Genomic DNA, 15,704 nt, shown 5'->3' with positions numbered 1-15,704 from the left:
ACATACAACTACTTTCCAAAATTCAAGTGTAATTTTACTCATGGTTAGCTCCTCACAAACCTGGGCAGAGTTGATTCTGAGAGGAGAGTGTATATGCTGCTTGATTTTTTAAAGTACACATCCTCTATAACAGGGCAGAACTGTAATTTCAGCTTCAAATATTAGAAAGCTCACTAGGCTCTATTCACAAATCTCCAAAAACCAAGCAGGTTTTGAAATAAGAATCTACACACACACATATGCATACATACACACTTTGATTTGCTTCACTGTCTTTTTAAACTTTTAGAGTCAAATGTTTCTCCAGTATTAGGAAGAATTTCAAAAGCAGTGAATGTACAATGAACTCCTATTTTTAACTACAAAACTGTGAATCATACCACCTCATTTTGGGAGGAGAGGTTTAAATCATGTTTGGCTAACTTTGGCATATATTAAATAGTTTTTCATTCTTTGGCAAGGCCACTAATACTATATTATCCATTATTTATTTCACTTAATTTTTCTAAAGTCTAACTTGGAAAATAAGGGTTGTACTTCTCAGCTGATAGAATTAGTCCATGTTTGCTTTAAAACATCATGGAAAGAGTTGTATTGTTAAATTATTTTTTATTACTTCAGTAAGGGGTCCAAAAGGTGTACATTTCTGTTAAGTCTGTTCTTTCTACCAGAATAGCTGAATCATCTTGAAAATAAGTGAAGAATGAAAAACTATGTTAAAGTACACTTACTTACTCATCAACTGTGCTTTCTTATCAGCTTTTAACTAAATTAGTTTGCATTGACATTTTCTGCCTTTTCTGTGTCTGTGTATCTCTTTGCTCTTTCATTAGATCCTCCTACTACTACCACCTCACCACCCACGATTCCATGGCTTCCTTCAACTGATGGCATCACAGGTTTAGCAACTCAGCCAAAACTAAGGCTTTTTCCAACCTCACCATGGCCAGCAATGCAGGAAGACAATTGGGGCACCATCATCGGTAGTGCAGTGGGCGGGGCTCTTTTACTGATACTTGTATGTGTCTTGATTGGAATTATCTGGTATAGGAGAAGGAGGACGTTCCGTGGTGACTACTTCGCTAAGAACTACATTCCACCATCAGATATGCAAAAGGAGTCCCAAATAGATACCCTCCAAGTTGAGGATGTGGATTCTTATCCTGACAGTGTGAAAAAGGAAATAAAACATCCTGTGAACAGTCACATAACTAAAGACTACTTGGGAGAATCTGAAAAAACAGACTGGAACAAAGTAGACACTATTAACAGGTACCAGGACAGGTATGAAAGACCAATGGATTACTATGAAGGTGGAACACTGGGAATGAAATACTTGGGTGAGGAATGTTACGATGAAAATGAAGATGACTTAGTTTCACATGTAGATGGCTCTGTAATATCCCGAAAGGAGTGGTATGTGTAATGACCACATTCAAGTTTTGACTATACATAAAGCTCCTTCATTAGGTGATCACTTTCAGATTGTTTATACTTTTTCTTGAAGAATAAGCTTTTTGAAGTTGATTTTCAAGCTTTTTATATTCTAACTTGACAAATGAAATGTAAAAACCTCATTTAAATGTATTGAAGCTGCTTTATGATTTTTTCAATGCTGTACTACTGTCTTTCACAAGATACAAATTTTAATATAGTGCTTTATATGGCCTATAGCACAAGATAAGAACAAAGTGCTAAATGGAAAACATGAAATTGTTATAAAAAGTTTGAAATTAAGCAAATGTCTTTCCTTGTGACTACACATTTATGATAAAAATTATCTTGATAAATTTTTTGACCTATAATTATACTAAAAGATAACATGAAGCTGATTCAGAAACAGAGCTAATCTAAGGCACATTTTGTTTACAAAAAGTAATATTTGTGATATGAAATATTCTGAAGGCACAGTTTTTTCAAAGCTTTATTTTTAGGTATTCTGCACAGAATTTGATACCTCTACATTTTTGAGCCTTGCCATAATTAGATACTGTAGTGGGTGGTACCTTCTACAGGTGACTTGTTGCACTGAGCCTGCTGCATTGGACTTTTCAATGAACAAATCTTGCAACGTAACAGGAACAGTATATTTTAACACTGCATTTTATTTCCAAGCACTGGAATATCAGATTCCAAATGATTTAGTTAGGTTTTCAGAAGAGTCCCTTCTAAATATTGAGTCAGTATATATGGTTTACCCCAACCCAAAAGGAAAAAATAACATTCAGAGAATGCTAGGTTTCCCTAAGCACTTTACAGAATGTTTGTTAAGCACATAGCTAGGAATGCATTGAGCTGAAACCCAGATACAACTTAAATATTTGAGTCAAAGATGCATTTTTAGAAATATTTGACCTCTTACAGAATATGGTGGTATATCAAGTAGTATGTGGGCTGTACAAGGAAAGAAGGAAACTTTAAATGCAAGATAAACGTTATTTGTAATGCTAACCTGTGTTTTGTAAGCTTATGTCACTCTGAAAATCTATGCCTATTTTGAAAGAGAATGCTGAAAACTGTGACAAGACAGGTGTAGATACCAACTCAAACTGAAAATATACTAGCTAATGGTTTAGCTCCTCTAAGGCATTTTGGGAGATGTATGCTGCTTTAAAAGAAATGTAGTGGTACAGAAAAGCTTAATACTAAAGAGCTGAATAGATTAAAAATATTGTAAGAAAAGGTTTCAATTCCCTTGACATAAGAGATGGGGCAACTGTACTGTTTTAAAATACATTACATAGCTAGGTTAAAAAAATGAATATGATTGCATGTGCAGAGAATACCGATAAGATCCCCAACAGTAGTTTAAAGCATACTTGCATAGAAGTGTTTCCTATTAAAGTCCATGGAGGCTTTCTCCATGTTCATAACTGAAGGTGTTTGTTTCAACAAATTGGAAGGGTTGTTTCTGTTTAATGCATATAAACTATTAGATGAATTTGACAGCATGAGTACACACAAGAGTAATGCTGTTTGGCTGTGTCCCATTATATATCTTGAAGTAATATGAGCACATTACAAAAAGATCAACAGTATTTTAAAGCTTTTCAGTGAGTACAGTATCTTTATTACGGTGCAGTTTTGACGGTACACTGTGACTTGGTTGCTATGTCTTCAAAAATGTGACTGCAGTTTAGTATTTATAAATACATGAAACTGATTTTCTATACATTATCACATTGATAATTCAGGTGGTAACATTTTACTTGACCAAAGTGTCTCTTCAGGGCATTTGGAAGTAAAATTATTAAACCATGCTTGCCTGTGAACTCAAGTGAGTTTCTATAATTACTTCATGGATCTGACTCATCATTAGCTGAAGAGCTTAATTCAGTTAACTTTTGATCAGGCCCTAAGCTGACAGCAGGTACTAAATTGTGTGGTGTTGGGTTCCCCCCTCCTTGTTTGTTTGTTAGGTTTAAAAAAAAAAAAAAAGCTTGTGGTCTTAGGAACATCTCCATTGTAATCTACTGGCATACTTTCTGTAAGCCCTCTAAAAACTTTCTTGTAACACTCAAATCTAGAAGCAGTTACCTAATATTCTGTGTTCCTTATTATAAGTTTGTTAAATTTACCAAGGATTTTACAGTTAAATATGAAGAGGTTCATAATAGGTTTAAGATGTTCAGTGTTGCAGTGTTTCTTACATAATGTATGCTTGGTGTAAATAGAGAACTGGTTGTAAGTATGAATAGCTGTTGTGTGAAATAAATCTTTTGTTCAATTAATTTCTTGAATGCAGGTTATATGCATAAATGATTGAAAGGCATATACATTGGAATACTACATTAATGTTGAATTAACAGTTATAGTCTAGACAAGACAGCTGAATATGGAAAAAAGTACTTCTGTACAGTATCTGAGTTTAAATTGGGGCATTCAGAATTTTTTAACAAATGGCTTACTGGTCAACAAGGCTGATAGTCATTAAAGAAAGACCGTGCATTAAACTAGACAACTTAGATATTAACTTAGATATTCAGTGGTAAGGTTACTTCTTTTTTCCTATACAGTGGTACCTTGGCTCACAAATTTAATTCATTCCACGATTTTGGTTGCGACCTGAATTAGTCGCGAACCAAGTCAAATTCCCCCATAAGGTTCAATGTAAATAAGGTTAATCCGTTCTGACCCCTACGAGCATGGTTGTGAACTGATTTTGGCCACGAACCAAGTCAGATTTGCCCATAAGGTACAATGTAAATAAGGTTAATCTGTTCTGTAAATACTTTTTTAATCACAACAATTTGAAACAAAGTAACACAGTACAGTAGGGAACACTGGCCTAGGTGTGGGGCAGGTTATTGTTTGGAGGGAGAGTCCCCCTCCATAAGGGCATAAGGACACTGGGGAGATCTCTTTCAGGGGTTTCCTCTCTTCGTTGTCTCTTAGCTGCAGGGTCAATTTTGGTGAAAAATCTCCACATTCTGGTCACCTTCCCTACCGCTCTGCACATTCTTTTTGCCACCATGCTTGGTCTGCATTTTCTTTGGAGCCATTATTCAATATTATTATTGAATAATACTTTACAGTACTGTATGTGCTATAAAGCACACAAAAAAGCTTCACAGCAAGTGACCACAAGTTTGTCTGCAACGCAAGCAGAGAAGATGGGCGCAATCGTGCTCGTGTGGGGAAGATGGCTGCGATCGTGTTTGTGCAGGGAACATGGCCGCGATCATGTTCATGTGGGAACATTGCCACAATCGTGCTCGTCAGCTGATGCAGAGTTCGTGAACAGAGGCAAATTTTTTCTGAATTTTTTTCTTGAACCGATTTGGTTGTGAACTGAGGCGTTTGTGAACCAAGGTACCACTATACTAAGCTTTGTTTCATCTTTCTTGAAGTGTCCATATTTGTCTGTAAGCCATAGACAAAAATTAATAAATTGTATAATTACAAGTCAAGAAAAATTAGTAGCGTAAGAAAAGCCCTACTGGATCAAATGAAAGGCCTTTCTAGTCCAACATTTTGTTGCCACAAACTTAAGAAACCCAAAAGCAATCCATGACTGCTACAGCATTCTCATGTTTTCCTAGCAAAGGTATTGAGAGATACAGCCTCCTATACTCAAGTTAATATATAGCCATCATGAGATATAGCCAGTGAGTTTATATAAACTCATTTTAAAGACATCTGATTTGGCAGTCATGAGTTACCCTGTGGAAGCATACTGTTCGTTGGTCTAACTTTCAAATAACTAGGCCTACAAATAGGATGTTAAAGTTCTTCAACAAATAGAATCCAGGTGTAGGGCAAAAATGGATAGTACCACTTCCAAGACTTTCACAGTGACATTCCTAAATGCTTGTGTAAATCCTTTGTCACAGTATATCTTTAGCGTTAATGAAGTGGATACTTGAACAGTATGTCTTACCATTAAGGATGCTACTTCTGATCATCAAATTTCTTGAAATTTGGGCAACAGTATTGACCTTGCTTTGTAAAAGGTATGGAGGTAAACTGTTCACAAAATATGTTTGTTGACTGTATATTTTAGTAGACATAATTCTGGAACACTTCAATCAGAGCCTACTATTAACTTGTCATTAGAAGAATGAGAAATGATAATTCATTCTACTGAATATGTACCAATTGGAATGCAAGAAAATACATGGGTTGAATTGTATAAATTATCCATTAGTTTACATTTGAAGCATTGTTTGTCTAATCACCAGTTAGACATTGTTTAAAATTTCCTCTGTAGCATCAATAGCTTACTTGGAAGTATGTATTCTTTAAGACTTTGTCAGTTAACACTAGTTTAATTCACATACATGAATAAAATAGATAGTAAACATAACATAAAACACCTGCCCCAGACTACCGGGTGAAGCTAAGAACTCACAGAACTACAGTAACTGGGGATAAAATAATACCTAGCTATAGTCTAAAGAATCATATGTGTACTCATGATCAAAGTGTATTTATTTGTTCTACCAGTTTAGCAAAATGGATAGATATTTTTGGGTGTTGTGGTATAACCATTGATTCTCCTACGTGGAACTGGACCTGCTTATAGGAAATCTTGTTCAACTGATGGCTTGAATGCCGTTATTCGGACATAAACTCCAGACAATGATTCTTTATTAGTAATGCTTGACTACATTTGTTCCCCATTTTTCTTCAAAAGAACTGAGCATGCAAATGATAATTCAAGCAGACTACCATTCAGTCGGTTTCCTGGGCTGGTTGGGTTTATTGTAGTGGTATATTTGCTTCATGTACCTTTTGGACCATTGATGCATTCATATTATAGGCTGCTAAACTGAGCAGCTAAGGAATAGCATTCTCGATTTTGGAAGAGGCAAATTGTACCCAAAGTATAATAAAGTACAGTCTTTTTTCAATACTTATATCAGGCATGATGTGCTGAGTGATCAGTAGATAAATGTATTGGAAAAGACATCCACATAACCAACAAGGGCAGGCCATACTTAATTCATAATATGAAATCCAGTGTGGCATAGTGATTAAGAGCACTGGACTGGGACTCAGGCAATCTGGATTCTAGCCCCATGGAGTCAACTGGGTGACTTTGGGACAGTCGCAGAGTCTCAGCCTAATCTACCTGCCAGGATGTTTGCTGTGCCAAAATTGAGAGCAGCAGAAAGAGAATGATATAAGTCATTTCACATTCCTATATAAACGTTATATAAATCTAGAATGTATAGAAGTTTAATAAAACATAAAATAAATATAAATATGGAAACCACTTGGGGTTTTCCAGAGAAATTCAGTTGTATGAATATGTAGGCCTCAGTCAGATTTTGTTGATGAATTTCAGGAACACAACTGGAACACAGCTATTATGTTTCGTTTAGCCCTTATACATGACTAGCCTTTTAATTGTACTGGGACCTTGGTCTGAAATTTTCTAAAGCTTTGGATATCTGCCCTTAGAAATTCTCCCAAAAGTCTTACCCTTTCAAAGTACTTGGATGTTGTTCCTTGCTGCTCTCAGTATGGTCTAAAGCTTTTTATTTGGCAATTTTCTGTTTCAGTAAAACAGTTTTGCATCCACCAGAATGTTATGAGGTATAGTAAGAGAGGGAAAAGGAAACTAAAGAATACTAAAGGTGCCCTAAAGGAGTTCTGAAAGCAATGTGTAAGTCATTCTAATTTAGATCATCATGTGGATAGTTTTCCTATAAAATGGTAACTCTTACTTCCCTGTCACATCAACTAGTTGTACCACAATGAAGCAAAGAAAGTTGCAACTCCATATAATTTCCAGCTTTTCTCAGCAGCTCTTCAAAGATATACAGAAGTTTAGTTCATATATATAGAGAGGGCAGGCAGATGTGGGACAGAGACATGTCTGCACTTGGTATAAAAGATACAGCTTGCATATATGTTAAAATAACTAGATATATTCAGTAAACATAACCTAGTGATATGTCTCAGGGATGCTGAATAAAGAAATTGTGTTTTGGTAAGTACCGCTTAAATAACTTGCTTTCTTAAAACTTTGGATAACTTCTAAAAGAAAACTTTCAGTGAAACTTGCATTCATTTTCCTTATGCAGTCTTAAAAGTTGTTCTGGTTAGAGATCAAAATACAAACTCTTGCTTTTTAAAAAAATACTTTTCCAGAAAAGTTTAACAGCAATTATCTCAAACTGTCAGTATCTTGTGAATCAGGAAACGAAAAGCATTTTCTTGTCATCATATGTTGTCTTCCTTTCTAGAAGCGTACAACTACATATTCAAATAGTACCTCATATAATCATTTCTAGAGTTTTGTAGGTGTCAACAACACAAGCACAGAGGAGATACTAAACTGTAGATTCCACAAAATATATTCTTATTAGGAGTCAATTAGGAGTCAACAAGAGTTTTGTTTCCAAAATCTGAAAAGAGTTTTAATAACATTGCTTGAAATTATAATGCATGCTGAATTAAATTGCAGATGTTCCATTTAAACAGTCATCATCAGTAGCTGTAGCTGGAGCTGTAATAGGAGCTGTACTTGCTCTCTTTATCATTACCATCTTTGTGACAGTACTGCTAACTCCCAGAAAGAAAAGGTCTTCTTACCTGGATAAAATGTAAGTTGTGCTTTTGGGTTTTTTGTTTGTTTGTTTGTTTGTTTGTTTTTTGTTTTTGCCTTAAATTGAATGAAATCTTTGCTTTGTAAAGCTCAACTCTAGTATTCATTTTCCTTTCATTTTCTCCTAAATTTCTGCTGTTCTGCTGTGTTTCGAGACACAGTTCCTGAACTAGTAATAAGATGTGTCAACATAGGTTATTATAAAATATATATCTAAGAATGTTGCTTTCATCAGAATTCAAAGAATATATATCTCCCTAAGCAGTGCAATTATAACACTAGTAGTAAAAACTAATTGTCTGGTGCAAATGTTGATTGCAACTGGAAAAAACTCTCACCTCATGATAGTATTCATGTACAATAAACAGATGGGTAAATTTAACAAACCATAGCACTTCTCTTAATTCTCTAATAGTTTTCTAAATCTACCATTTTGTCTTGACTATCACATCATAACTAGTGATGATTATACATGCTGTGTGGGTCAAAGTTTTACTCAGTCTTACTGTATTATGACTTTTCTGCAGTCGAAGCAGAAGATTAATTGATTGATAATCATGGGTCTAGATTACATGATATCTAGACCCATATCTTTGTCACCTTGTGACAAAGGTTTCACATAATGAGAAGCTTCCAGGTGTGTATAAGCAGTAAGCAAGTCCAACAGCTGGTACAACCACCTATAGGAAACTATTATGGGATTCATTACTGTTGGTTCACTCCTGCTGTGCAGCATATCATCTCATAGAACAAAGACTAAGGAAGATAAGCAACTGAGCCAAAGTATGATTACTGAGAAAGATGAAAGGGGGATCTCAGTGTGCAGTTAAAACAACTATAAGCACCACTGGCTACTACTGAAATACCTTGCTATGTGGACTCCTGTCCAGACTTGGTTGGACTAGGGAAATATTTAATACAATCAAGTTTATATTTTGAGTTGTTTAAAAGCTTAAAAAACTGAGCCTGTTCACTTTATCTCTGATGTGAATGGAGTAAAAGTGTCCCAGATTTCATGAATTGTTCCATTTATATGATGCATGTTGTCTGATGTTCTTCAGATTTTTTTATATGACATATCTGTTGAGTTTTTTTTCTTTAGTTATACCATTTGAGAATAATTTTGGCACAGTGGGATGTTTCTATAAACAAGTTAGTGTGAAATTGCACTACTACAACAGAGGAGATATCAAATAAACATCTTTACAGACTCTAATATTCTAAATTTGATTCATTCATCTTACTATTGGTGGTTACTAAACTGTAAATTTTCTAATGCAGGATTGATCTTCCACCAACACACAAGCCTCCATCTTTATTTGAGGAAAGAACTCACTCACTGTCTCAGAAAGAAATAATTCTTCCAGTAAGTTATTGATCAAGCTTGTTGTTTCAAAGATATATAGCTTCAGAATGTCCACTGAAAGGAATGATTTCGTTTTATATATATATACATGGGCATTATGTGGTCATTTGACCGCTTTAGTTGATTTAAATATATTCCTACCAGTAAAATTACTGGTCTTTGTTAAGGCACCACGCAATGTTTCAGCTCCCTGTAACTAGCCTGAAAAAGCCTGACATGTGCTTTTCCCAAGCTATTTTAATGGCTAGTCTTCATTTTGTATTATGTGTTCAGGTGCAGACTTCACTTATTTATTATTTGATTTCTAGCCCACCCATTAGGCACACAGACAATAAAAGTATATAAAAACCAACATAAAATATTAAAAACACAATGCAAATACTTGATCAAATAATAATAAAAAGCACACCCTAACACAACAGAACCTGTGATTACATAAAAGGCATATCACATTCTATATTAAGTACACACCATTAAAACCAGATTGACAATTATACTGCTAAAATAAAAAACTCTTCACCTCCCACCAAAAAGAACACAGAGAGGGTGCCAGACAAACTTCTCTGGAGAGCTTATTCCAAAGTCAGGGTGTCACTCCCAAAAAGGCCCTCCTTATTTCCTGAGGAGGTTCCTTCAGAAGGACTTCAGATGCTGATCTAAGGGACCGGGTATGTTCATATGTGAAGACGTGCTCCTTTAGATACCCTGGCCCCAAACTTAGGGCTTTAAACATTAATGTTAACACCTTGAATTGGGCCCGGATCTTAATTGGCAACCAGTGGAGATGGTAGCAGACGGGTCATATCTGCCAGTCTTCATCAGCAATCACCCTGTCTGGACTAATTGAAATTTCCAGACGGTCTTCAAGGGAAGCCCCTTGTAAAGCACATTACAATCCAGGGAAGAGATTACCAGTACACGAGTAACTGTTGCTAGGACCTCTCTGTCCAGTAGGGCTGCAGCTGATATATCAACTTTATTTAGCTGATAAAAGATGATCCTGGCCACCAAATCTACCTGGAATTCCAGCAATAATTCAGGATCCAGGAGCATCCCCAAGCTACAAACCCTTTCTTTGGGGGGATTACAACCCCATCTGAACACAAGCTCCCCCTACCAACAATATCTCTGTCTTGCCTGGATTAAGTTTCAGTTTATTGCCTCTCATCCAATCCATTATCAATGACAAAGCCCGATTCGGGACACCTGCCTCAGATTAAAAAAACCTGAGTGTCATCAGCATACTGATGACATCTCAGCCTACATGTCCCATCCCCACTGCCGTTTCCTCTGCACTGCAGGTGCAGTGCAGCTCTTCCTGAGAGCTTGACCCCTGCTGCTGCCACCAGCAAGGGCCAGCAAAATGGTGTATGGAAGAGCAAGTTACAGCAGACCGAGGCAGGCAGGCCTGCCCAGTCCTGTCTGTTGGTTGGTCTGTGGTGATGAGGTGGCAACATCCAAGCAGGAGCAGTACAGACACCCCGTAGGGGGCCTCTGAGTAGGCTGCAGGATGGCATCTGGGCTGGAAGTCCCACCTTCACCTCCACCATGGTTCAGGTGGTAGGCTACAGCTCCTTCGGGAGTGCCAGATAATAGAATGCAAAATCAATGTGACTCTTGTCTAGTTGGAATTCATGATCCTTTAAAATACTTGGAAGTAGTAACTGAAAAAGGAATGGTGAACAGAACTGTCTTCTTTCCAAGATTCTCTGTGAAAACACAGCAGACAGCAAAGGATGTTGTTGTTTTTTTTGTTTTTCCTCCTGCTGCTGCTGTTATTAAAAAGGAGGAAAGAACCTTGGCCATTTCTTCTTTATGGTAAGCTCAGCACCCACTCCAAAACCAAAAATCCTTCTAATCTCTCTCCCCAAAAGATGAATCTAATCTTGGTAGGCATTTTTCTTTACTTAAAAAAATAATGAGAAGCTCCACACTTTTTCCAAAGGAACTACCATCATAATAGACATTTCAGTTGCCTCTTCCACAGAGGATGAGCTTTTCTGATCAAGACCGCTTAGACTTGCAGTTTTTAGAAATTAATAAACTCATTCTTCGTGTTCTTTGTGCATCACACATATGGGCTCTGCACCTGCGCGGTGCCTGTAGTCAGGAAGATTTTCCTAGTTAAGCTCAGTTCTTACAGGAGCCTCGTCCCTTCTAGTATAAACAGGTGGGGCTCTTGCCATGTTTCCCAGTTCCCTTCCAACCAGCAATTTAGAGTGCCTTGGGTTGCTAACTTCTTTCATGTTTACCTCAGCTCTTGATTACCTCCTAGAATTTTCCAATCTTTCTATTTTTGCCTACTGTTTTCCATTTTTTGCCTTTTCATCTTCACTACTTAACCTTATTCCCCTCCAACAAATAAAAAAAGACCTTTTTTTCATTACCTCTCACCCTCACTACTTTTTCTCTCTCTCTTCCTTTTTCCCTCTGATGGTGCTCTAAGTTTTTGAAGTGTATCCATTGTGGCACTCAAGTGCCATCAACAGACAGGCATTCACTTTGCCTCTTCTGTCTTGTGGAAGACCACCACATGAACTTTTTCTCCACTGCCAGGCCTTCATTTCTCAAGTCCTCAAAAATTGGGCAGGGTGGTTGAAGAGCAAGATGTGGTCCGCTCTCATGCCTGTACAGTCAGCCTTTTCAAAGTCCCAGGATCTCCCATTGACCTTCAGACATCTGCAGCTGCTGGGGCTCCACCGGCCATTTCCTCCACTAAAGCCAAGCACTCAGGCAAGCAGGAGAAGGTCAAGAAATAACCTAAGTAGTCCCACAAAATGATGGACAACTGCAAGATGGCACCCAATATGGGCAAGGAAAAACACGCAAAACAGGTCAGACATTGTTCACCATTGGCTCTGTTGTTGCAAGTTTTATCATCTGTTCCATCAACAGCCCTGGCTACCACATCTGTGCTGTCCTTGCAAACCATTTTGACACCATCACCACTGCATGTCCTGACTCCAAGATCTCCAATGGGCCCGATGGTACAGGTGTCCCACTCATGAGTGTTCCACTCATTTTCTGGCACTGAGATATGGGACACATCACCTCATGACCAAGTGAGCCCACTGCCTCCATCACTTGGATCAGGCAATTCTTCACACCAAACCGATCAAGAGCCTCTGTACCTGGCTGCTGTGCCAATGTACATACCCATCTCATCAGCTCTGTCATCCAGCGCTTCCCATGAGTCAATGGAAAGGCCCAGGTCCCCTCACCAAATGGGTTGAGGATCCTACTGGTCCCCTGCACCACTCTCAGGACCCTTCTACTCCGGCTTCTCATGGGAACAGAATTCTTCATAGAGTTATCCTCACTGAAAGCCATCTGCACAGTCCCCCAAAGAGCCATGAAGCTGTCATCTTACAATACCTTTATTCTCTGCAAAAAAACAAGACATAAAGGCAAACAAGATGTTACACATAAATATGTGTATCTTGCTGTTGATGTTCCTTTCCCACAAAAGTTTTCAAGGAAAGAGGAGGTCATGTGAAATGAAGATACTACTGGAAGGAATGAGGTGTTCACCTTTTTTCTAGTTGCAACTTCTCTGTTTAATAATTGCTTTTCAGGGAAGGTGGCAGCTTTTCTATCATTCATAATACTGAATTTCGAAGAATACTAAACATTAATAGGCCATCTACTTGTTTTATTGCATTGATGTATTTTAATGATGTCTTCAATGGCATTTTGACAAATATATCCATGGAACAGCATATATATTGTATATGCCCATATTTCTGTGATTATATTAAAATCATTTAGGCTTCTAGTTAGTATTAAAATGCAGGAGCACACATCTTTTAAGATGAAAGCAGTCTCGAGAAGCCAAATAGATTACTAATGTATGATGCAATTATTATTTCTTTTAGAAGATGATAAACTGCAGGCAATTTAGCTATGAAGATGAAAATCCCTTGGCTCAACACAGCCATCAGCAAATGTATCCAGCTTTCAAACAATCAAATTGCAAAGACTGGAACAAGAAACATCCACATCCAGGCAATGGAAGCGTGTATATCAATCCTAGGGAACATTATGTGTGATTTGACTTCTTACTTCTGAATTGGTGTTGAAAAGAATATGACTTCATATAATAACTGTTTTATATACTATGCATTTCTAGATATGTTTTATAGACTCAGTGAATGCTTTGCTTTTTCACTTGCAAGGAGCAAAATAAGTAGCAATAGTAGCAAAAATAAAGTACATTTGAGAAACCAGTGTTTCTTGATACTTGAGTACTATTATGTTACTGTTATAAATGTTTCAGCTGCAGTATGCTAATGTATTTTAAGATCTGTGAGTTAATAATTTCATTTGCAGTTCACATGTACATATAAAAATGAAATGTGAATGCTTCTGTAGTTGTTCATCTTAATTCTTTCTTTCTGAAACATAATGTGCTTAATAAGAATGCATGACTAGGGGAAATGTCGTCCTTTTCCCTTATAATGTATACTATTGCCAGTTTTCCTCTCTGTCTCCATAACTTCATTGGCTACTGCTTGTAGTGGATAGAGGAAGTTGCAATGTAATGATATTAACATCATGAATAGGTTCTTCCAAATGTCAACTCACCATGTGTTGCTACCTACAAAAAGTTATGTAAACCGGAACTGATTTCTGCAAGGTGGCTTATTTGAGAGCAGTATGCCACTGAAAACCCAGTAATTTTAATAGAAGCTTTTGTATTCATGATAGGTTGTCATGCTCTCCAAACTTGATCTGTCATTCACTTAGTAAGTGTGGCACCCCCTTGCCTCACTTACCAAGTGCACCCTTGTACATTCCAGTGCCAGCCTCTCAAAAAGTTGAAGCAGCATTTGGAGGCAGTCTGCATTGTTCTCCCCCAAATGAATGCAAGCTTTTCAGGCTCACCAGAGCTTTTTTGCTCTCCCCCCCCCCGTATATTGCATAACTCAGTGCTAAAGCTGGATTTTGCAGTCCACATGTTGACAGCTGTGTAGTCTCTTCAAAGTGCCCCAATGCCATGCAAGAACAGCTGCTTGTGGTTAACAAATGTATCCCCATACACCCCAATATTTGGAAATGCTTGCAAAAATATATTTTTTTAGATGTTGACCTGCACTTGTACAGGGCATCTACGATTGCATGGGTATGGGAACCAGGGCATCTCATATAGGAAACATGTAGGGGAGCTACTAGCAAAGTCTAATAGGTGCCCTCTTTGACAATGCCCTACTGAGGCTGCAAGTGAGCTTATTTTTTCCTTGGGCTACATCTGCAGGGTGTGCAAAGGCAAGCAATGTAATCAAAAGTGCAAGTGCTGTTAGTTCACATAACTGCGGTAGGGACTCATTTACCCCTTTTGTGGCAAGATCCTCATTTTTTGGGAGGGTGGGCTTGTACCCTACAGGTATCCTCATTGCACCTTTTCCTATGTTTTTTATTGTTTACAAATACCCACAGGCAGACCAAGGAGGAAAGAAGGGCAAAGAATCCATGATGAGCCTTATGTGTTGGATGTTCACACCACAACCAACCCACCTTCTCTTATTACTAGCATAGGTTGGTGTGATGTGCAAACATACTTCACGTAATAGTAAATGCTACTGAGGGTGAGAAGAGTAGAACTCAGGAGTTTCTGCTTTTGGTAGCAGCTATACATCTCATAATGACTAGTTTCAGTGTAAAAAAGTGCTCATCAACTGCTTTGTTTGTTGTTACCTCTTGCAAAATACTGAATGTGTTGTCCACTTCATAAATGGGCAAAGTATACTGCTTTGATGTTTGGGACTGATATTGGCCAGTAGGTAGCATCTTCTCATTGGTTCAGTAATGCAATAGGAACATTCAAATCAACAATTTTTGGGATTCATAGTCATATGAATGGTTATTCTTTAAATCAGATTTCCTCAGCTGTTTGCTTAATTAGTTATGCTAGAAATAATAACTGGACAATTGAAAAGGGATGGAATGACTTCATGTACTACAGAAAAAATGAATAAAAATAGCATAGTAGCAAGAATAATGAATAATGGTAATTTAAACTGTTTCTGTTTATATTCTGAGGTCCAAATGAGGATGGAAAACGTAACGGGCAACATTGTTGGATTCGGTTTTCCCCCTGAAACCAGGTTTTTGTTAATTCCTTTAGTCCAATTGTATGTGACTCCACAGCCATAAGGCGCTCCCACATTCAGGGCTTATATATCCATGCAAGATGTATCAACCAGTTATTGTGTGTGTGTCTTTGCTTCTAGAGTATAGTTTAAAGTTAACTTCACCTGGTAAGTTTTCTTTTTTAGATCGCCA

At 37.5% G+C, this 15,704-nt stretch overlaps 1 protein-coding gene across 4 annotated transcripts in view; it reads left to right on the top strand.

The window, feature by feature from the left end:
* NECTIN3 (nectin cell adhesion molecule 3) overlaps nucleotides 1–13,792 on the top strand; it is a 78,607-nt gene extending 64,815 nt beyond the window's left edge. The window contains exons 6-9 of one of the 4 annotated variants that reach the window (XR_006415835.1): nucleotides 7,916–8,054; nucleotides 9,338–9,422; nucleotides 11,869–12,256; nucleotides 13,298–13,406. Coding sequence is in view for 3 of the 4 variants with exons in the window: in XM_044441587.1 (XP_044297522.1) it covers nucleotides 834–1,426 (593 nt within the window). In the remaining variant the exon portion in view is untranslated. The other 3 variants (XM_044441588.1, XM_044441589.1, XM_044441587.1) reach the window with 3 other exon arrangements.
* Nucleotides 13,793–15,704: the final 1,912 nt, after the last annotated feature.

Source organism: Varanus komodoensis, unplaced genomic scaffold (assembly GCF_004798865.1).
Source record: "Varanus komodoensis strain SLA01 unplaced genomic scaffold, ASM479886v1 scaffold4, whole genome shotgun sequence".
NCBI classification, from domain to species: domain Eukaryota; kingdom Metazoa; phylum Chordata; class Lepidosauria; order Squamata; family Varanidae; genus Varanus; species Varanus komodoensis.
Note: the sequence above shows the minus strand (reverse complement) of the source record. Positions and strands in the feature narration are given on the sequence as shown.